This window comes from Hypanus sabinus, chromosome 22 (assembly GCF_030144855.1).
Source record: "Hypanus sabinus isolate sHypSab1 chromosome 22, sHypSab1.hap1, whole genome shotgun sequence".
In the NCBI taxonomy this organism is placed as follows: domain Eukaryota; kingdom Metazoa; phylum Chordata; class Chondrichthyes; order Myliobatiformes; family Dasyatidae; genus Hypanus; species Hypanus sabinus.
The window spans coordinates 61116554-61141159 of NC_082727.1; the positions used below are offsets into that span (position 1 = coordinate 61116554).

General features: G+C 40.6%; 1 protein-coding gene across 9 annotated transcripts in view; it reads right to left on the bottom strand.

The window, feature by feature from the left end:
• Positions 1-24606, bottom strand: part of ablim1b (actin binding LIM protein 1b) — a 400575-nt gene that overhangs the window by 186805 nt on the left and 189164 nt on the right. For 8 of the 9 annotated variants that reach the window (XM_059947920.1, XM_059947911.1, XM_059947912.1 and 5 more), the window contains 2 exons: positions 17135-17318; positions 4350-4459 (listed from right to left, as the gene is read on the bottom strand). In XM_059947920.1, coding sequence (XP_059803903.1) covers positions 4350-4459; positions 17135-17318 — 294 coding nt within the window. Of the gene's footprint in view, positions 1-4349; positions 4460-17134; positions 17319-17598; positions 17619-24606 lie in introns of those variants that run through there. The other variant, XM_059947917.1, reaches the window with a different exon arrangement.

The following is a 24606-nucleotide window of genomic DNA, read 5'->3' on the forward strand; positions in this document are numbered from 1 at the left end:
GAGGAATTTTTTTAGCCAGAGAGTGGTGAACCCGTGGAATGCTCTGCCACAGACTGCAATGGAGGCCAAGTCCATGGGTATACTTAAGGCAGAAGTTGATAGTTTTCCTGATCAGTCAGGGAATCAAAGGATAAGGCAAGAGGCAGGTGGGATCAGGGATCAACCACGACGGAATGGCAGAGCAGACGTGATCGACTGAATGGCCTAATTCTGCTTCTATGTCTTATGGTCACACAACACGGTATGAGGGCAGTCCATTATCTGCACTGTCTGCACTAATTTTGTTCATTGTATACCTTACACTGGATGAATTTGCCCATCAATAACTATTAGCAGCTAATACAAAATTTTATATTCTGTAGTACTATCGGCAATGTTCTAATTTGTTATGTATTTCATTTAAATACATAACTCATCATTTTTGTACATTTTTAATTATTTCCATGAAACTTCAGCTAACTGGGAGTCACTTAATTGGGACAAAATGTATGAAGGCAATCCATGTGCATGTCCCAATGAACCAAAATCCACTGTACTCATTAAATAAAACAGTCTGAAATACAATAGGGAACACACAGCGCATCAAGCAGCAACTAACAAAGGTCAGAGGCTGAAATGAAAGACTGTGACTTAAACATTTGTTTTTTCCTCAGCAGACGCTGTCTGACCTGATGAACATTTCCAGTTCTTCCAGTACCACTTCAGATTTTCACCATATGTGTTGTATTTTGTTTTTGTTGAGTTTGCACAAAAAATTATATTAACTTTGCTTTAAACAAGGCATTAAGGGGATTTTAGCTACTTGGACTTCAATACAATATATGTATTCAGATAAAACTTGACAAATTTGATTGAAACCTTTTGCCCCTATTTAATCACACTAGAATATTTTGTTTTGCTTTTACATTTTGCAGTAAAAATTGATGGCCACCATGAGAATGTCATGGGGAGAGATGTTGTTCTAACATTTTTATTTTTAACTGATATTTGTGTGATTAATTACTAGTCAATAAAAAGATTTCCTTACATTTCTAAATAGGGATTTGGGATTTCCCATTATTTCAAATTTACCTAAGATTGGAATCAGAATCAGGTTTAACAGCACTGATAACTTATTATATTGTGGCAGCAGTACATTACAATACATAATAAAACTGTACATTGCAATAAGTATACATATAAAAGAAAATTAAATTAATTAAGTAGTGCATAAAGAGAGGAAAAAAATGATGAGGTAGTGTTATTGTATTCATTGCCCTTTCAGAAATCTGATGGTGGAGGGGAAGAAGCTGTTCCTGAAACGTTGAGTGTGTGGCTTCAGGCTCCTGTACCTCTTCCCTGATTGTAGTGTAGGGCAACGTAATTGGGAGAAATGTATATAATTCACAACCACCAACATTAAATTGGGGTTTCACTTTAAGAGGCTGATCTGATGTGATGAAGTTGTTATGTCAGGATTTTTTAGCGTACTTTTGTGTTCAGATTTTAGAGTTCAATAAAATGTGTTACGGGTTTCATCAAACATAAAACGCCTCACTTTGTTTTATTTGCATTGGTGACCCCAATGCTCCAAGACAAATCCAGAGTTATTGAACATGTTTGGCCAATACAGTTACTTTGAAATTGCTGGAGCTTTGGAGCAAAATGTCATTTCTTGTTCTGTACAAGCTGAGGCCCAGTTCGTGTTGTGGGAAACCACCGCTGACAATACTGAATTCTATTCCATGGTAGTGTCGCTCAGCAGTTCCGTGGCTGCGAGAGCAGTGAGTCTGCTTCAACGCTTGCCTGAACACCTAAATACCAATCGCTGAAAACTCACCTTTGGACTTTCGGAGTCTGAGTGTGCCAAACAACTGTTCTCCTTACCCAGTCTCAGCGAATCTAGGACCTCATCCTGTCTCTCCTGAAAAAACCACTATCCTTGTTTAATTTTTAAAGAAGGCTTCGTGCAACACATGCCGGATCCAGCTGGCACAGCCCTCGCCACTACTACTGACACCTTGGACGATGCTGTGGATACGGTGTGTGAACAGTCAGTCAGAGGCGTGTGGCAGGTACTCACCTTCCTCAGCCCCACACACCCCCAACAGGAAGTCCAGCGCATTTGGCTGCGAGCTTCTCAGTCTCTGCCTGGCTGTCCCTCACTTTCATCTTCTACGTGATTTCACAGCGCTCACTGACAACAAACCCCTCACGCACACGATGGCTGAAATATCAGACCCTAGCAACACCCCCTGGCTGCATATCCGAGATCACAACTGATACAGATCAAGGGGGAAATAATGCCGTAGTTAACTGGCTTTCACGGTCAGCCTCTGAGGTCATACACACAGTGGCTGACTATGGCAACATGGCAGCCGGCCAAGTTACTGACCCAGAGGCCCAGGTTTGCTGAGCAGCAGTCACAGGCCTGCCATTGGCTGACATTAAGTACAGGGAAGCTGGGGTTTCTCTCCTGTGCAATGTCACAACCGGTCACCCTCGCCTCAACATGCCTGCAAACTGGAAATGGACTGCTTTTGACTCCACGTGGCCTCCTGTATCCGGGCCGGAAGGCCTCACAGAAACTGGTTGCACAAAGCTTGTGTGGCAAGGCCTCAGAAAGGACGTGCGTGATTGGACTCCAGCCTGTATGAAGTGTCAGTAGGCAAAAATTAACTGTCATGTTCAAGTGCCACCGGCAACTTTTGACGTCCCTGAGCAATGGTTTGGCCATGTCAATGTGGACCTTGTTGGTCCTTTGACCCACTGCTGTGGTTCCATGTACCTGCTTACCATGGTGGGCTGTACCACCGGGTGGCCAAATGTCGTCCCTCTAGCATCCATGGTGGCCGTAAGTGTGGCTCAGGCACTCATCAGCACCTCAGTTGCTTGGTTTGGCACCCCATCTGATATTCTCTCTGACCGCGGTCCCCAATTCATTTCAGATTTCTGGGCTGCGATGGCCCCGAACTTTGGCGTTATGCTACATCACACCAGGGTGTGTCACCCCAGTCCAACGGCCTATGCGAGTGGTTTCACTGCTCCTTAAAGACTGCTCTGAGGGTTTCCCTGACACGCGAGTGTGGGTATGATCATCTCCTCTGGGACTTCCTGGGGCTCAGAACAGCTCCAAAAGAGGGCCTGCAGTCATCCAGGCCTGAGTTGGTATATGGGCAGCTGTTATGAGTACCAGATGATTTCATTTCCAATGCTACGACCACCTTATCGACCTCTCAAAAGCATTGCACACCCTCAGTAAGTTCAATTCCTTTGCGCCTATTCCTACCTCCCATCATGGCGTACTGCACCCTTGGGCTCCTGTTGACCTACATTCTGCCTCATTTGTTTTCGTACGCCATGATGCACACCAACATCCCCTTAGGCCCTCTTTCGATGGCCCATTCCACATTTTGGAACGTGGAGAGAAGACTTTCATTATAGATAAGAATGGTAAATCTAAACATATTTTAGTAGATCGCCTTAAACCAGCCCACCAAGATCTGGAAGATTCCTTTACCATGCCCCTAACATCAGAGCATGACTATGAGTGAAGCAACACACCTCTGGACAAGCCAGAGGCACCTGCTGTTCCCCTACCTCCAGCCGGGAACACAGGACACAAGCAGGGCAGTTCGTCCGAGCTCCAGACAGGCTCACCATGCCAGTTTGACTGAATTCAGGGGTTGTAGAGTAATGTAATTGGGAGAAATGTACATAATTCACAACCATTAACATTGTGCTGGGGTTTCACTTTAAGACGTGGGTCTGATGCTTTTGTGTTTAGGTTTAGGAGTTCAATAAAATGTTTTATGGTTTCATGAAAAGTAAAATGCCTCACTTGGTTTTATTTGCAAAAACCTAGAACAGCAATGAGAAGAGGGCATGTCCTTGGTGATGGATACCACCTTTCTGAGGCATTGCCCTTTGAATGTGTCCGGGATGCTGGGGAGGTTAGTGCCCATGATGGAGGTAACAGAGTTTACAACCTCCTGCAGCTTTTTTTCCTGATAAGCAAACTCTGCTCACTAATATCTGTGATAATAATTATGAATGCAGCTAAAAATGACAGTAAAAGGAAAGATGAGAAAGGTATCGAGATACTTTTTATAATTAAGTATTCAGTACAATTTGCCATCCTTTCCTATAATAGGCAAGCTATTTCTGCCATTGTACTAAAGGAACAGGTTTTAAACTGATCAGCAAACACTGATCTGTAACTCAAGTGCCTGGGAACTTGGAGAAAGCAAAAACTCAGTGAGAGCCATCGAGTCTTACTTCAGCCTTCCAGAACTCGTTACTGTTGTTACAACAGAAGGAATGTGATTGCTAGCGAGACTTGACCAATTCTCCCCACTTTATGTACTCACTGTTGCTACTGACAACCGCTTTGGGACTGGAGGACTTTGGCTGGGTACAGCGCTCACACAGACACTCTTTTCCGTTGAAAGTCACACGGTCTCCTGCTGGGAAAGGACGCCTGGAAAGCAACAAAAAAGCATTAGTGTTGAGCATAGCAAACACAGTCACTTCCTACAACAAAGTCAAACCTTTCCTTTGACTGTTAGCTAAATAATCCAAGAAATACAATTTTTCAAAGTCTAACTTTACCTGCGTGAGAGTCTATAGATGAATTAACACAACACCACCTTGAATGGTTAAACCCTATCCTTTGGCTTCAGATTCTAAACTGAAATTAAACATTAGTGCCCCTTTGCTTTGCTTTTGAAAAGTTCAAGGTTTATTATCAAAGTACATATATGTCTCCATTACAACCTTTTTTTTGCAGACATACTTTATAAATCCATTATAAAATCAATTAAGGACTGCTCCAATCCTTGAATCCTTGAAATCCTTGAAAGCGAGTCCATAGGTTGAGGGAATATGTCAGTGATGGGGCAAGTGAAGTTGAGTTATCACCTCTGGTTCAAAAGCCTAATGCTTGAGGGGTAGTAACTGTTCCTGAGTGTGGTGTAAGTCCTGAGGCTCCTGTACCACCTTCCTGATGGTAGCAGTGAGACGAGAGTTTGTTCTGGGTGGTGGGGTTTTCCTCATGATGGATGGGGCTTTCCTGTAGGATTTTCCATTCTTGGGCATTGGTGCTTCCATACAACACTGCATATAAAAGCTAATTAAAATTCTGGGACTTTGTTTCAGCATTGGGTTCCCAGTGCTGCAATTTGCTGTGCAGCCAACTTGTGTGCGCTCAAGGTATTTAATGTGCCAGTTGTTACGTACTCGTGACACATGACAGTGGTACCCTTGTCACGTGACTGGGGTTGAAGCTATACTGGACTTGAGGTAATGGTCTTGTGATGGTGGAGTGATGTCATTTTCCCGCCAGTAGAGATCATGTGACGGGTTTTTTTTTTACAGAGTATAAAAGGAAGACCCCTCCCTGTGAGGAGCGGCAGTTCGTGGCTGGATTTGCCAAGTTGACTTCATGCCACTGCGTGATTTAATGTGATGACGCAGTTTAGTTGAAAGATGAAATTTTATCTAATGCCTAAAGTTTAAAAGGTCATTGCCGGCAGTTTCTTTACAATACTGCTAGTTGAGAATCAGTGGAGAGTGACGATCAGAGTTCGGGAGTTAAAGATCGAGGAGAATCGATTTACGACGGTGAAACGGGTTCGACCTTGTTTAATCCTTATTTGAAAGGAATTCGTTGACTGTTCTCATGTTAATCTCTGCGGGATAGCAGAAGATTGAGGACAGTGTGATAAAGGAAAGGTCAGTGCCTTTAAGCCGTTTCGTTTCGTAAATTCTTCGTGGGAAAAGTTCGACGCCAGGGATCGAAGCAAAACGATGTGAAAGAGAATTTAAATCATCTTAAAAAGTCTCTCCCTTAAATGGACCGTGAGCATTTCAAACTTTTGGCAATACTACTTTAAAGAACTGTTTGAGCTGCATCGCTTTAAGAACTGTTTAAGCTGCCACACAGCAGCTGTTTCCGGTTACGTTAGTGTTTGTTTACTTTTGGGGGGTTTGTTTTCAGTGTTTAATAAAAGTGTTGTTTGTTATATAATCCCTTGCCGTAACTCATATATTTATTGTTGCCTGAATACGTAACACAGTCAACAACGTGCACTTGTTAAATATCCTGTCGCACTGCAAGTGCTTCATCTGCTGTTTTATAGAAATAAAGATATTTCTTTATTATCCGATGGTGGTACAAAAAAGACTGGGAATCCTTGCTTTAAAGAGGGCAAGTGGGTCAGTAGATCCTCCAGCAGCTCAGCACCACTCTGGGACATCATCCTGGCATCTCAGCGTAAAATATGAAGACAACATGGGGCAAGAAGCTACCAACTCAGCCACAGCTCTTGTATCTAGACAGACAGGGGCAAGAAACCATGGAATGATGTGTCAGCTTTACAGCAAAAAAAAGGAACAAAATTGTTGTCATGGCTGAGGAATCTTCTCCAACAGGAGACTGGTGATATAATAGCAAGGCCAGGGAAGTTCTCAGTATCAACAGTGCAGACTGGGTTCCAGTGACCTCATCATCCAGAATGGCAGCTTAAGTCACTAGCTTCTCTGGAAAAATACATATTTTGCCCCGTTAACCCATCAAATATAGGATTTTTCAAAGTATTTGCAATGATAAGAGGGGCAAGAATGGGAAAAAAGAATGGAAATAAAAAAAGCAACACTGCGGAGCCTGTGGACGAGTGGAGAGCTGCGAGCGGCCCTCCTACCTGACCACATGCTAGCGAGGCTGACGATGGGCTTTGTTCAAGCGAAGCGGCGAATATGATCAAAATTTTGAAAGAGATACGGGAGTTCCAGAGAGATATAAAATAGCAACTACATGATCTTAAGTCAGAGCTCGCCAACCTCAATCAAAAAATAGTGGCGGCAGAGACTCGAGTTGAAGTTGGAAGATCACGTACAAAATGTGGAACAGATGCTAAGTAAGACGATAAAAATATTAAATCAACAAGAAGGTAAACTGCTTGACCTGGAAGGAAGATCACAGCGGAAAATTATCAGGATATACAACGTTCCAGAAAGAGCAGAGGGTTCGTCTATGACGGAGTTTGTAGAAAAGTTGCTGCGGGACGTGCTGGAGCTTCCCTTGACTGTGGAGCTGGAAACTGAGAGGGCGCATCGCGCGATCGTCCCGAGGCAGAGAAGGCAAGTCATGCTCAATAGTAATTAAATTCTTTCGATACAGTACCAAGGTGAAGATTCTACGAAGGGCCTGGGGTAAGAAGGGGGTGTTTTTAGATGATAAATTAATATATTTTGATCAAGATTACCCCCCCCCCCCCCGCGGTCCTGCAGAAACGTAAAGAATACTCTGAAGTAAAGCGAATACTAAAGCAAGAAAGGATTAGATTTCGAACTCTAAACCCTGCTAAACTTCGAGTGTTTTATCAAAATGGGATCTAACTGTATCAGACAGTGGAAGAGGCGACTACAGACATGAAGGCCAGAGAGTTGCCCGTCAGCGTGATCAAACCGAGGGAAAACCTGGCAGAGGAATTATCCCGCTCTGTTTGGGAAATAGTGTGAGAATTGAGAAAGCAGGAGATGGGAGGAAGCCGAGAGAAGTATATCAGGAAGAGACCGGGAGTTTTTCAAAGACAGCCCTTAACCCCTCCAGAAGAGCCATAAGGTTTGGCTAACTTTAAAAATGTTGAGAAGCTAAATGAAAGCAAAAGTAGATGGTTATATACCTATCTCGAGAAATACTTATTATAATGTGGATTTTATATTACTTAGCTGTTATCCTTAATTCACTCACTTATTCCTTTCTCCCCACCAAAATCAGAATATATATATTTGTGTGTATGCGCGCGTGCATGTGTGTAGGAGGAGTACACAGGGAAATCTTTTCTGTGGAATGGATTTGTTCACCGACTTTTATGAATACTGCAATGGGGGCCCTCAACTCACAAGTAGGAGGGGTTATCCCCCACAGCTAGATATTTCCTCTAGTTCAATGGAGGGCCATCTACTAGAGACTTCAGCCTTGGAATCACAACTTTGTTGCCTTTTTTGATATTATTTGCATTTCTTGGTTCTTATTTGTTCAGGGAGTAGATCGATTAAGTTTTATTCTGCTAATTTCAATGATACATTGACAGATAAATACAGATGACCAAGGACAAATTAAAATTCATTTCTTTTAACATCAATGGGCTATTAAATCCAATCAAATGTAATAGAATTTTATCCAAAATGAAAAAAGAACAAGCCCATGTAGTATATTTACAGGAAACTCACTTAAGTGATAATGAGCATAGAAAACTAAAGAGAATGGGCTTCACTAATTTGTTTTTCTCCTCATATAAATCAGAACATAGGAGAGGAGTTGCTATTCTTATCTCAAGTAAGCTAAATTTTGAAAAAGAATTTGAAATGGGAGCTAAGGAGGGCAGATATATTCTGGTAAGGGGAAACATAGATGGAAATTCAGTTACCCTATTGAATACATACGCACTCCCGGGAAGTGATATTGGTTTCTTTCAGAAAATTACTGATATTATGGTACCAGAAACAGAAGGTCTCCTGATATGTGGGGGAGACTTAAATTTACAATTACAACCAAACTTAGACTCTTCCAATAGAAAAACCTATGAAACAAAATCCTGACATAAGAAAGTTAATACACTTTTTAAGGATGTTGGTTTAATCGATATATGGTGGGACCTTTTCCCTGGCAGAAGGGATTACACTCATTATTCTGCTCCCCATTCTGTATAGACAAGAATAGACTATTTCATAACATTTGGAAAAGACAAAGACAAAATAAACACCTGTGGAATTGGGACAATAGATGTAAGTGACCATGCACCCATACTATTTGTAAACTAAATTCAAGTCTACTCTATGATCCGTACTTTAAGGAACAAATTAAAACAGAAATTGGTCTCTACTTAGAATTCAATGATAATGGAGAGGTTTCACTTCCCATTTTATGGGATACTCTGAAGGCTGTCTTAAGAGGGAAAATTATAGCAATATCTTCATATAAGAAAAAAATAAGGAATAAAACATTAGAGGAATTACAAAATAGGTTGAAGGAACTAGAGAAAAAACACAAATTGAATTTGGCACAGGATACATAAGAGGGAATTTAAAAAATTAGGAATAAAATTAATAGTTTTGCTATGCAAGAAATCAAGAAAAATTTAATGTTTCTGAAACAGAGGCATTATGAAAGTGGATCAAAGTCTATGAAAATACTGGTGTGGAAACTGAAAAAAAAATAGCTGAAAATACAATTCATAGAACTAGGGACCCAAGAACAAAAATGATAAAAAATAAGCTAAGTGAAATTCAAGAAGTGCGTACACAATGCTGGAAGAACTCAGCAGGCCAGGCAGCATCCGTGAGAAAAGAGTAGCCAACGTTTCGGGCCAAGACCCTTCATCAGGAATAGGGGGGAAGAGAGGGCCAAAGCCCAGTAATAGAGATAGGGGAGGGGGTAGGGCCTAGAGGCGCCAGGTGGAAAGCCAATCAAAGATAAAGAGGGGAGGGGGAGGGGATAAGCATGAAAGAACTGTAGAGATAGAGAAGCAGAAAGTTGAAAGGGGAGAGAGACAGAGAGGGACCTGGGATAGGGGAAGGGGGAGGGGGAGGGAATTACCGGAAATTGGAGAACTCAATGTTCATACCACCAGGCCGGAGTCTACCCAGACGGTAGATGAGGTGTTGCTCCTCCAATCTGAGTTTGGCCTCATCATGGCAGTAGAGGAGGCCATGTATGGACATATCTAGATGGGAATGAGAGGCAGAGTTGAAGTGGGTGGCAACCAGGAGGTCCTGTCTATTGTGACAGATGGAGGGTAGGTGCTTGACGAAGTGGTCCCCCAATCTGCGTCGGGTCTTGCCAATGTAGAGGAGGCTGCACCGTGAGAACCAGATGCAATAGATGACTCCAACAGACTTGCAGGTGAAGTGTTGCCTCACCTGGAAGGAATGTCTGGGGCCTGGAATGGTGGTAAGGGGGGAGGTGTGGGGACAGGTGTTAGAAATTCAAGAAGCTTTTGAAGTGTTTTACAAAACTCTATATTCCAAAGTTCCAGGGGGAAGCATAACCCAAATTGACACCTTCTTGATTTCGCTAGAGTTACCTACTTTAAGCGAAGAACAAAATAGAATGATGACTGCTGACATAACTGAAGTTGAATTAAAAGCTCCAATTAGTAGGCTTAAATTAAGCATGTCACCAGGATCATATGGTATATGGCAGAGTGGTACAAAGAATTTAAAAATGAGTTAATTCCTGTTTTACTCCCCACGCTGAACTGGGCTCTAAAAAAGGCACAAATGCCACCCAGCTGGAAGGAAGCGATAATCTCAACTATACCGAAAGAAGGCAAGGATAAAATGGAATGCGGGTCGTTTAGACCAATATCTGTTCTTAATGTAGATTATAGATTATTTACCTCCATCATGGGCAAACGATTAGAGGAGTTTCTACCCATGCTGATACGTAACCATCAGACAGGTTTTATACAACAACGCCAAACACAAAACAATATACGAAGGACACTTCACATTATGGATCATATACAAAAAAATAAAATCCAAGCAATAGTGATAAGCGTTGATGCTGAAAAGGCATTTGATTCGGTTAACTGGAATTTTCTTTAGAGTTTTACATAGATCTGGTTTCCAAGACACAATTATTAAAACTATGCAGACACTATATGACAATCCTACTGTTAGGATTAAAATCAATGGATATTTATCAAATAGTCTTACCCTAGAAAGGGGCACGAGACAGGGTTGTGCATGGTCACCGCTACTCTTCGTATTATATCTGGAACCATTAGTTCAATACATCAGACAAAATGAAGATATCAGGGGAATTACTATTAAAGGGACAGAGCATAAATTGGCTTGTTACGCGGATGACATTTTGATCTATCTAGGGCAACCAACATATTCTTTACCTAAATTGATGCAATCCTTTGAACAATATGGTCAATTATCAGGATACAAGATCAACAAAGATAAAACCCAATTATTTTCATATAACTATAGCCCACCAAGAGAAATTGAAAGTAGATATCCCTGAGCATGGCAAACAGAGTCTTTCAAATATTTGGGCATCATTATGCCAAAAGATATGGCAAAATTATCAGAATGTAATTATCAGCCTTTATATAAAAAATTAAGGAGGATATGGCAAGATGGAACCTGATTCCTTTTTTAAGTCTCAGTTCAAGGATTGAGTCTATTAAAATGAATATACTGCCCAGAATATACTAATGAATATGTCCCTCTCAGACCCTGAAATAGAGATTAATGAAAATCAATTCAATGAATGGAACAAGATGCTATCAAGGTATATTTGGCAAGGTAAAAGGCCTAGAGTTTGTCTCAAAACTTTGCAATTAGCAAAGGAAAAGGGAGGGATGGGGATATGCTGGTGCAACCCATCATTTGACACTCAATGGATAAACATTGAGGAGCGGGTACTTCCCATCCCCATACAAGCAATTTTGCCTGATAACAACCTGCAAAAGGTACAAAAATACTATTGATAGGTGAAATTGACTCCTAAAATATGGAAAACTACTATAAAAGAATGTAAGTTAAAGGGAGATTTTGCAATTCTTAAATGGTGTGCATATGACTCGGATTTTACACCGAATAAACTGGATGCTAGATTTAAGGACTGGGCAGCTAAAGGAATAACAGTTCTTTGCAACATAATGAAAGAAGGAACACTGTTCAGTTTTGAAATGCTTAAAGAGAAACACTTATTAGAAAAACAAGATTTTTATCGGTATTACAGATGCAACAATATGTTAATAGGACGCTTAAAAATGTAACCAAGGCAAGAACATGCTTGATAGATCTATTTAGAAAAGCATATAATTCAGATAATGGTAGTAGAATCATTTCAAGCATTTATAACGGTTTGTCAAATTTTAAAACACATTTGACTTCATACATTAAAACAAAATGGGAGAAGGAAGGAGGGATAATTATATCTGAGGAAGAATGGACAATAATATGGAGGTATCAATGGAAGTGTACCAGTTCACAGAAATGGATAGACTTCGGATGGAAAAACTTGATAAGATATTTTATCACACCCTCTCAGAAATTCCATTATGATAAGTAACTTACCTCCCTGTTTGCTGGACAAATTGTGGAAATCAAAATGCAAATCATTATCATATTTTTTGGGACTGCCCTGTTATCAAAGACTATTGGAGGGGGATACACAATGCCCTACAAGACATCTTTAAATGTGAAATACCCTTCGAGAGTAAGACCATATATTTTGGGTATATACCTCAAGAATGGTTGAAAAGAGATAAATATTTAATGAATATACTGTTGGTGGCTGGTAAAAAGACTCTTACTTGGAAATGGTTGTCACAGGAGAGCCCAGCTTTAAATGCATGGATGGAAATTACAATGGACATTTACAAAATGGAGAACATAACATCTGTTAATCATAAGCTGGAACAATTTGATTCATACTGGGAAAAATGGTTTAACTACATAATGCCTCATAGGCCTGATTTTATTCTCACAAATCAATGAATATGTTGTAAAAAAAAATCACTCCCTACTTGTACATAGTTTTTTTCTTTCCACTCTCTTCTATAAGTGTATACCTCAGATAAATACTATGTGGAGATTTGTGACATATAAGATTATATGATATATATGTACAATGTCTGAAATACATCTTATGGAAATGTTTGTTTGATGATGAACTTCAATAAAAAAAATTACAAAAAAAGTGCAGATGATAACAGTAGGAACAAAATAAAGAGCAGAAAGAAATTGAACATAATTTCCTTTTTACTTTTGTTACTTTGAAAGATTAATGACAGTTTATGATGGGGATCTGATTTCAGTACAAAATACAACTGAAGATGCAATAAATTGACATGTAATTTATCTATTAACCGTTAACGATGAATAAAATTTTATCTTTCCAAATTTTAAAAGACTTTACAATGATGCTGTATAAAGCACTGGTGAGAACTCACCTGAAGTATAATAAGCAGTTTTGAGTCCCTTATTAAAAAAAGGATGTATTGACATTGGACAGATGTTTCCAGGATTGAACGGGTTACCAGATGAACGGAGACCAAAGTCTCTGGACCTGTATTTGCTGGAATTTAGAAGGGGGGGGGATCTCATTGAAACCTATCGAATGTTGAAAGGCAAGATGGAGTGGATGTGGAGAGGATATTTCCTTTACGTGGGGGATTCTAGGACCAGAGGGCACAGCTTCAAAATAGAGGGACATCCATTTAGAACAGAGAGGAGGAGGAATTTCTTTAGTGGTGTATCTGTGGAATTCATTGCCACTGGCAACTGTGGAGGTCTGGTCACTGTGTGCATTTAAGACAGAGGTTAATATGTTCTTGATTAGTCAGGGTGTGAAAGGTTTATGGGGTGAAGGCAGGGGAAAGAAGTTGAGAGGGATAATGAACCAGCCATGATGAAATGGCAGATCAGACTCAATGGGCTGCTCCTTTGTTTTATGCCCTAATAGAACTTAAAGTTAATGTTTGAATAATTCTGATTGGTGTAGGAAGGGAGTTGCAAAAATAAAAGAAAACATCTCAATGAACAAGTAAGGAACATGGCTAAAATGAAGAAGAATTTAGGAAACTGATCAATAGTCACACTGGAGAAGTTATTTGTCACGAGGGTCTTGCAGTGGAAGTAAGATAGCTACAGAAACCTATCTAGAGGTTATGGGGTATTGCGGGTTTAGTACTCATATTCCTTAAAATAATGGGTCGACACAACATTGAGGGCTGAATGGGCCTGTATTGTGCTGTAGAATTCTAGTGTCTAGAAGGCATTCCAGATGATGGGAATATGGCAACAGCAGGTACAGTAACTAGCAGTGCAAGAAAGAAGGATTATCTTCACAAAGATCAAAGATCTTAAGCTCTAACTTAGTCAGTGAAAGGAGGAGACAAATATCATGAGGGATCAGATAAGGTGTGATTTAAAACACAATTAGAAGTTTAACTATAAGGTTTAAAGTGATTGAACACCAATAATATCAGTCTACAACTCTGCTGTGGAATCACAAAGGAAGGTTTGCAAGGATAACGTGTAGTACTTGTTGCAGAATGGAACGCAAGCCAAAATTTCTTGGCAGCACAAAACAGATCAACATTGTACCGAAAAATAGTGAATCACCACAGAACAGTAAACTAGCTCAGGATCTCTTAACTACGAACTCATTTTGTCTTGACATATAATGCTCAAGAAATGTAAGAGCAGTTACAATTAGGAATGAAATGATTAGAGCAGAAATCTTGCAGCAAGGTGGTGGAAAATCTGAATCTAAATGTCAACGTTTAGTTAATGTCCTGACCTTATAACCACACAGAGGGGACAAAATCTCCCCTATGAGAAACGGTCTATCACATTCAGAGTTTAACAAGAATTGGTATGTCACCAAGGACACTTGCAAATTTCTAGAAATGTATCCTGGGGAGTACTATGTCTGCTTGCATCACTGTTCGGTCTGGAGGGGCCACTGCACTGGATCAGAAAAACAGCAGAAAGTTGTAAACTCAGTCCCCTCCATCATGGGCACTCGCCTCCCCAGCATCCAGAACACAAGATCGAAATAAGCTGCAGAAAGTTGTAAACTCAGCCAGCTCCACCATGGGCACTCGTCTCTCCGGCATCCAGGACACAGGATCGAAATAAGCTGCAGAAAGTTGTAAACTCAGTCAGCTCCATCATGGGCACTCGCCTCCCCAGCATCCACAGCACAGGATTGAAATAAGCTGCAGAAAGTTGTAAACTCAGTCAGCTCCATCATGGGCAACAGCCTCCCCAGCATCCAGGACACCCTCAGAAGGCAATGCCTCGGAAAGGTGGCAGCTGTCATTAAGGACCCCCATTATCTAGGACATGCCCTCTTCTCATTGCTAATCAAGTGGGGTGCAGAAACCTTAAGACGCACATTCAACATTTCCGGAACAGCATCCTTCTGCCATTAGATTTCAGAATGGACAATGAACCCATGAACACCTCAGTAATTCTTCCCTTTCCTATACAATCCTTATTTAATGTTTTAATTTATAGTTCAAATTGTAGTTTATAGTTTTATATTGCAATGTACTGCAGCTGCTGAACAATTAATTTCATGACATATAGTGAACATTTTAATGGATATTTGATGAAGCATTTGACAAGAGCAATACACAGATTAAACATAAGATGGTTTTAGATCATCTCAGTACAGAATTCAACCAAATTATCCTAGCACATTAGCAAAATGACCTGCATCAGCACTATGAAGTTTCAGATTTCAGGTATCGAGGCTAATTCTCATGGTTAACACCACAGTAGTGTAGCAGTTAGCGTGACATTATTACAGCACTGGAGTTTAGAGTTCAGTTCTGGTGCCATCAGTAAGGGGCCTGTACTTACCCGAAGAATCACGAGGATTTCCTCCAGGTGCTCTGGCTTTTCCCCCAGTCCAAAGATGTACCAGTTAATAGGTTAATTTGTCTTTGAAATTGTCCCATGGTCAGTCGAGATATTGCCTGCGTACAACAGTCCTTCAGTCGACATCTTCCGGATTGAACATGGAACCATATATTTCATTTCGTTCATGTCGTTTTACATTTTTTTCATCTTTGATGTGACTCTGGAACTGCTGGAGCCTGTGATTTGCTGTTTGTAGAACGTTTGGGTGTTCCAGTGCTCTGCAGTCTCCGAGAGAATTCCAGGAGGCAGAAGCAGCGTGCGCGAACCTCGTGGCGGACAGGCTGCCAGCCGATGTTCTACTCCATTTAGCAGATTACAGCTTCCATTGTTCGCCAATTAAAGTGACGAGGGAGACCGAAACATCGAGGCAAATGTGGAAGCTTGGAGATCGGTTGGGTTGTTCAGGCTCTGCAGTCGCCGAGAGGATTCCGGGAGACAGAGACAGCATGTGTGGTAAGAAAGCTGTGGGATGGGGCGCAAGCCATTGTTCGACTCCATTTCATCGATTAAAGCTCCCATTGTTCTCCAATCAAAGCAACAAGGGAGATTGAAGCTTCAAAGCGAATGCAGAGGGAGAGCACCAGCTGTCTGTCTTTTGATCGACTAACTATGGAAAAGGGAAGGCCTATCATTGGGCCCAGAGAGTGTTGCCCAGGTATTCTGCATTTTGCATGTGGACTTGGATTACAGACCTTTTTTCAGAGTTACAAGTTTTTAAAATTGTATTTTTCACCCAATCTTTCTTGTTTTTTTTGTGTGGGGAGGGCAATTTGGTGGGTCAATGTGCCTGTTCTGCTTTGTTTGTTTTTTTGTGCGGGAAGGAGGGATTTGGGGGTTGATGTGCCTATTCCATTTTTGTTTGGTATTTTTGTGTGGGGAGGAGGGATTTGGGGGTTGATGATCATGCTGCCTATCTTTTCTTTCTTGGTTTCATAGCTACATGGAGAAGAATAATTTCCAAGTTGTATACATTGATAATAATTGAACTTTTAATCTTTTGGATTAGGCTGTGGTGAAATAGCTGGCCTGCTGGGCAGTGTGGGTTGATGGGTCGATGGGCCTGTCCTGCCCTGTATGTTTAAATAAAGAAACATAGCACAGAAGAACACAAAATAGCAGGAGAAGGCCAACAGAACCCTCAAACCAAACCTACTATTCAATGGGATCACGGCTGATCAACACTGGCCTCAACTCTTTTTTGGTGCCAGTATCCCATTACTCAAATACTTAACCATCTCCATCTTAAACATGCAGTATATTTAATAATTAGTTAATAATTTGGCCTTCACCATTTGAAAAATCAGTGTATTCCAGAGATTCACTACCCTCAGAGGAGGGATTTCTAACAAATTAGTTAGAAACACATCCGAATCAGGTTTATTATCATCAGCATGTGACGTGAAACTTGTTTTTATTTTTATATATACACACACAAACACACACACACACACACACACACATATATATATATATATATACTTTGATAATAAATTTACTTTGAACTTTGAAATAACTGGTCCCTAACTTTGTAAATATGTCCCCTTCTTCATGGCTCTCCCACAAGAGAAAACATCTCAACTGCTAGGATTTTATATATTTCAGTAAGAGCATCTCTCATTCCTCTAAGCTCCAACATTTCTTGTCAGTTTTGTTTCCCAGTTCCCCCAGATTTCACACATGTAATATGTTATCTTACTTGCATATGGAGCAGACAAAGCACTTGGGGTGATAGGTTTTCCCTAGTGCTGTCACTACTTCCCCCTCAACGAACTCTCCACAGCCTTGGCAACGGGTTCCATACATGCGCTGATAGTCCAGGGAGCAAAGGTAATCGCTGTTCTTCATGAAAAATCCACCCTTGGCCAGGTCACAGCCACAAACTGAGAACAAAAAGCAAATAAAAGTAATGTTAGATGAGTGGTCTTCAATCAACAACTTGTTACAAACAAAGCCAAACGTACTCGTCAGTAATCAGGCAGCCATTATCCCACTTCTCCTCAGCTACTCTCCAAGGAGAGAAGAAAACAGCTGCTTCTCAGAATTGAGAGATAACCACAAACCACAGAACAACTTGCAAATCCTGATGCTCAATAGTTGATCCTCAACTCTACTGTACCAGTTAGATCATAGGGTCAGAAAAGCACAGCACAGAAAACAGACCTTTCAGCCCATCTATGCTGTGCCAAACAATTTAAACTGGCTACTCCCATGAGCTGTCATGCACCACATGTGCTGGCAGCTCATTCTACACTCTCACAATCTTCTGAGTGAAGTAGCTTTTCCTCATGTTCCCCTGAAACTTTTCATCTTTCACCCTTAACCCCTGACCTCTAGTGGAAGTCCTATCCAATCTCCATTGTGAAATGTAATACTCATTATATTTTCATTAGTTATGGGGATTATGCTAAGATGCAAATTACTAACATGGACATAATACCCAGCTGTTTATAGTCTAACTTACATTTTAGCTTAATGAATTGCTGTTGCCAAACAGTCTTTATTCAGGCCCAAACCACATCTCTATGACTACAGTGAAACTCCACCCAGCAGTTCTTGGATACATGTTCCTGCATATATCAACTTGTTAACCCTTAACCCAGAGTGAGTTTACAAGCCACTTCCAGCATACTTAGCAAACATTTATCCACTGAAGGTCATTGGGAAAATTCCATCTTCAACCTGCTGATTGTAAAGTTAAAGATGATAGAATTCTCTCTCTCTCTCTCTCTCCCCCCCCCACCCCCGTAGGTCATTCAGATGTTTTCCAAATTGTCTACTCTTACCCACTATCTATTTGTCTCTGCCCCAGAAAAGGGGGGAATTGGTTGCCCACTTCATGCCTCAGTTTCTCTACAAATACTATCTCTGAAACAAATATTAAACAAGGCAGCAGGCGCAGAATGGGGAATTTTCTTGACATTCAGATCTAAGAATACTCATCCCACGTGGAGGCATGTGGCATACTTGCAGAGCACCAGCTTGATCACCTTCAGAACCATATACTGAGAAGTTCAGCTAGATAGGGAATGCCAGGGAGTCAGAATTTTCTTCACTACCATCTGAACATCTTTAAGCAACATGTACAAACGACACTTCACCATTTACTATGAAGAGGCAGATGTTTAGCATGCCGGTCTGTAGCTTGTCACCTGATGTTGATGATGTAATCTCCGAGCTAGAGCAACACACATGGCCCAAAAGCCACTGCCTCTACTTTAGGAAGACTTCCCTCATACCTTGGGTGCTAAATATTCTTCAATGCTTATGTAATCATTGGAGTCATCAAGGTTGGCCTCTAACTGCACGACCAAGTCAATCACTAAATATTTCACAAAAGACTAGAGCAACATGTATTGCACTAAAACTATTTATTTTTATCCTTTGCTTCCACATCACCAGGTTAACGAACAGTTATTGCCCCTCAACCATCAGGCTCTTGAACCAGAGGGAATAACTTCACTCACCCCATTACTTATGATTAACTTTCAAGGACCCCTCATCTCAATTTCTCGATATGTATTGCTTACTTTATTATTATTATTATTATTATTATTTTTCCCCTTTCTTTTTGTATTTGCATAGTTTGTTATCTTTTGAAAATTGGTTAATTCTCCATCCTGCTGGGTGCAGTTTCTCATTGATTCTATTGTGTTTCTTGTAGTTACTGTGATTGCCCACAAGAAAATGAATCTCAGGGTTGTATATGGTGACATATATGTACTTTGATAATAAATTTACTTTGAACACCTTGTTTTATGTGTTGTATTATCCAAAAGATCCCCAGTATTCTTTGACCACCTTTAAAGTAATCAACCCATTGATTAACTTGAAGTAATTTGAGTGACAATTGTCTAATTTACTCTCTTTCCATTTGGGAAGATTCCCTCATTTATTCTTTAAAGCCCTGAAAAATAATTTAAAAGGAGGTCTAAAGAAACATGCAGTGAACTTCCAAAATTTTGTCAAAATTTTAGCATTTAGACCATAAAACCACAAGATATAGGAGCCAAATTAGACCACTTGGCCCATTGAGGCAGTTCCACCATTTCATTATGGCTGATCCAATTTTTCCCTTAGCCCTAATCTCCTGTTTTCTCCCTGTATCCCTTCATGCCCTGACCAATCACCATCTATCAACCTCTACCTTAAACATACATAAAGACTTGGCCTCCACAGCTGCTTGTGGCAAAGAACTCCACAGATTCACTACTCTCTGGAGAAAAAATTCTCCTCAACTGTTCTAAAAGGATACCCTTCTATTTTGAATCTGTGTCCTCTGGTCTTAGACTCTCCAACCATAGGAAACCTCCTCTCCACATCCACTCTAACAAGGCTTTTCACCATTCAATAGCTTCCAATTACGACTCTCCTCATTCTTCTGAACTCCAGAGAATACAACCAAGAGCCATCAAGCGCTTTTCATACGAAAACCCATTCAATCCTGGAATCATTTTTCTGAACTTCCTTTGAACCCTCTCCAGTTTCAGTACATCCTTTCTAAGATAAGGTGCCCAAACCTGCTCATAATACTCCAAATGAGGCCTCACCAATGCCTTATGAAGTCTTAACATTACATCCTTGCTTTTATATTCTAGTCGTCTTGAAATGAATGTTAACATTGCATTTGCTTTCCTCATCACAGACTCAACCTGCAAATTAACCTTTAGGGAATCCTGCACAAGGACTCCCAAGTCCCTTTGCTCCTCAGTTCTTTTGTATTTGCCTCTTTAGTCAACCTTTTATTTCTTCTACCAAAGTGCATGACTATACTATTCCCAACACAGTATTCCATCTGCCATTTCTTTGCCCATTCTGCTAATCTATCTAGGCCCCTCTGTAGCCATTCTACTTCCTCATAACTACCTGCCTCTCCACATATCTTCATATTGTCTACAAACTCAGCAACAAAGCCATCAATTCCATCTTTCAAATCATTTACATATAACATAAAAAGAATCAATCCCAACACAGACCCCTGTAGAGCACCACTAGTCTCCGGCAGCCAGCCAGAAAAGGTTCCCTTTATTCCCACTCTTTGCCTCCTGCTTCATCCATGCTAGAATCTTTCCTGTAATACCTGGAACTCAGAGTTTGTTAAGCAGCCTCATGTGCGGCACCTTGTCAAAGGCCTTCAGAAAATCCAAGTACACGTCAACCGATGCTCTTTTGTCTATCCTGCTTGCTATTTCTTCAAAGAATTCCAACAGATTTGTCAGGCATGATTTTCCCTTGAGGAAACCACGTTGACTATGGCCTACTTTATCACATGCCTTCCAAGTACCCTGAGATCTCATACTTAATAACTGACTCCAACACCTTCCCAACCACTGAAATCAGACTAACTGGCCTATAGTTTCCTTTCATCTGCCTTGCTCCCTTCCTGAACAGTGGAGTTACATTTGCAAATTTCCTGTCTTCCGGAACCATTCCAGAATCTAGCGACTCTTGAATGACCTTTACCAATGCCTCCACAATCTGTTCAGCCACCACTTTCATAACTCTGATGTGTTCACCATCTAGTCCATCTAGTGATTTATCTACTTTTAGACCTTTCAGTTTCCCAAGAACTTTCTCTCTAATTATGGTAACTTCACACACTTCATGACTAGCACCATACTGCTAGTGTGTTCCACAGTGAAGACTGATGCAAAGTACTTATTTAGTTCATCTGCCATTTCATTGTCCCCCATTACCACTTCTCCAGCATCATTTTCCAGCGGTCCGATATCCATTCTCATCTCTCTTTATTTTTTCCTCTTAGTTAAAGGATAAAACAACGCGAGACAAAAGTTATCACAAATAATTGAATGTCTTCAGATTCTGTAAGATGTTACTCTGTAGAATAATGCAACACTCATTTTGCATGTTAATCTTTCAAGCTATCCCCTCATTTTAAAACCTCAAGTCCCTAAGTAAAGATGCACTGCTCCTTCTAAACGGCACAGGTACGCAACTGCACAGCAACTGAAATGCTCCCAGTAACTGGAATTGGACGTAGCTAAAAAAGTTAATGAAACATTGAAGATTTTCTGTGTTGTATTGCATTTCATTACACTCTTCAATTAACAGTATGTGATTTTTCAATTTTCATTCTAAATATTCATTATATGCATATTGTAAAAAAAAGTATTTAGAGTGCTGAGCAGTTTTTAGGCCGTGTAAAAATTTCCTGCTCAGAGCTATCGTTGGACTGCACAGCTGTAAAAAAAATATATTAGAAAGAACATTGTGAAAATTAGCTTTCTGAATAATATTTACAGGAAATGTGCAGACAGAAAGGGAATTTGGAGAAGGAAATGATTGAAAAGTCAATAGAGACTGGCAAGACACGTGACAAATGGGCAAAACAACGCTTCTCTGGAGTCAGTTTAACGAATGAGTTTGCTTGTTGAACATTCTCCAGTGGAATCCATCCTGTATTCCTTTAACTGCATCACTGTGAGCAGCTTCTGTAATCTCAACACATTCAAGTAACACAACACAAGGTTGTCAATTTGGAAAGATGGGGCTGGGCCATTTGAGTCAGTATACCTTACGATTGTCTCGGGCACATTTTAGCTGCAATATTCTGCGTGCAACAGGATCAGATTTCTCACGTTTATATCAGGTACTGATCCCCAAAACCCTTGCAAAATGCTGAAATCACATGCAAGATGGTGGATAACTGCTTGTTCTGACAATGCGAAGATCTGAATTTTGCAAACACCTAACATAAATAGTGTTATCCAGCTGTTCGTGCTTGCTATGGTTAACTTACCCCAAATTGCCCTGTATTTGCATTGGGAAACTATGTTACTGGGACACATACTTTCATCACTTCACAGATTCATTCCTGTTGCTGTCTACTTGTGCTAGCAAGGATTCAGCAAGCATACACATATTTCAAAGTTCACACTAAATCTATTATCATATGACATAGATGTCACCATATACAACTCAGACAGGCATTCACAGTAAATGCAAGAAACACAATTGAATCAGAAAAAGACCTCCCCTCAGTAGGATGCACGGCCTTGCTCCTGTCACTTATTAGCAAGTCTGTAGGAGCCATGTCTCTTTATTGATTGTCTGTCTTGTATTTGTGATGTGCAGCCTCACTCTGGGTTAAAGTAATTTTTCACATGGGTTTGTACGTGCCATTGGGTGGTGGTAAACATGAAACAAGTATAGTCACCTGTTCACGTGCTTTGGCGGTATAGAAAGGGGGTGAGTAGGGAGTGCACATTTTTCCTTGTTTGAATTTGATTTAATTACTTTTACATGCAATACGCAAGTGTCGAATGATTTTATTGCTGGTTTGTAATAAAGGATTAAACATACTTTTTCAACTTGGAATTCAGTTAGTTGGAAGCTCATCATACAGTGCGATACTCTCTCACTTTGCCTCTCAGTGACTCTTAAGTTTGTTCTCAAGTAGACGCTACAAAGACCTAAACAGGAGAAAGTCTGCAGATGCTGGAAATCCAAAGTGACACACAGAACATGGTGGAGGAACACAGCAGGTCAAGCAGCATCTATGGAGATGAATAAACAGTCGATGTTTTGGGCTGAGACCCTTCTTCTGGACTGGAAAGGAAGGGAGATATCATCAAAATAAAAAAGTGAGGGGAGGGGAAGGAAAATAGCTAGAAGGTGATAGGTGAAGCCAGGTGGGTGGGAAAGATAAAGGGCTGGAGAGGAAGGAATCTGATAGAAGAGGAGAGTGGGCCATGGAAGAATGGAAAGGACGAGAAGTGATCACCTGGAAAGGCAGGTGAGAAGAGTTAAGAAGAGGCAGAGTGGGAATAGAAGAAGGGTGGGGAGTGATTTTTTTTTTAATCCCAGAAGACAGATCTATATTCATACCATCAGGTCAAGTGCTACCCAAACGGAATACAAGGTGTTGCTCCTCCATCCTGAGGATCGCTTCATCATGGCACAAGACGAGGCCATGTTCCGACATATCAGAATAAGAATGGGAATCAGAATGAAATTAAAATGTTGGGCCACCAGGAATTTCCACTTTGGTGGATAGAGCAGAGGTGTTCGATTAAGTGGTACCCAACTCCCAATGGGTCTCACCAGCGTAGAGGATTCTTGTTCTTACTAACAAGAATGCTTTTAGTTAAAAAGATTCAGGTAGCAGTTCGGCCACCGTGAATACTGAAAAAAAATGCCTGCTAAAAAGCTATGATTTTAAAAGGGCCTTTTTAAATCAGCAAGCTCGTTAGCTTGTCATTTTGATGTAAATACTGCTAAGATTAAAAATTTACTTGACATAACACTCTCATTCAACAGCCGGTGTAAATCAGTAATACTATGGTAACCCAGTACACACAAGAACTTTGCACAGTCAAGTTTTGTGGTAGATAATTACGTGAAAATTGAACTGCAAATTTCAAAGATAGCATATTTGTAGCTAAATCAGTTACAATCCAAGTGGATTTAAGGTGAGAGGGAAGAGATTTAATAGAAACCCAAGGGCCAATACTTTCATCCAAAGTGCAGTCAGTAGCTGCCAGAGAAAGTATTTGGATCAAACTCACTGGAATCAAGAGCAGTGTAGATTCACTGCAGTGATACAACACCTACAAAATGCTGAAGGAACTCAGCAGGTCAGGCAGCATCGATGGAAATGAATAAACAGTCAACGTTTTGGGTCAAGACAGATGAAGGGTCTGACATGTGTTTTGCTCTGGATTTCCAGCATCTGCAGGATCTCTTTGTGTTAGAACATCTAATCAGGGTTTCTTAAATTCTGCAAAATAATGGGGCTGCATGGAAGTGTAGTGGTTAGCACAATGTGTTACCATACAAGCGACATAGGTTCAACTCCCACCAGGGTCTGTAAGCAATTTGTACATTCTCCCTGTGTCTGAGTGGGTTTCCAGCAGGTGCTTCGATTTCCTCCCATGGTCCAGAGACATACCAGTCTGTAGGTTAACTGTTCATTGTAAATTGTCCTGTCATTAGGCTAGAGTTAAACCAGGGGATTGTTGGGCAACATGGCTCAAAGGGCTGTAAGGGCCTCTTCCACGCTGTATCTCAATAAAGGAAATCTCGCCAGCTCTGAGAAAGTGCATGCAACTTTAATTACTATCAAAAGGAAAATATCTTTAGCATTGTTTCTTCCTATTTTTGACTCCTTACTCAACACATTTGGTTTACCTTATAACCTGATTAGAACTC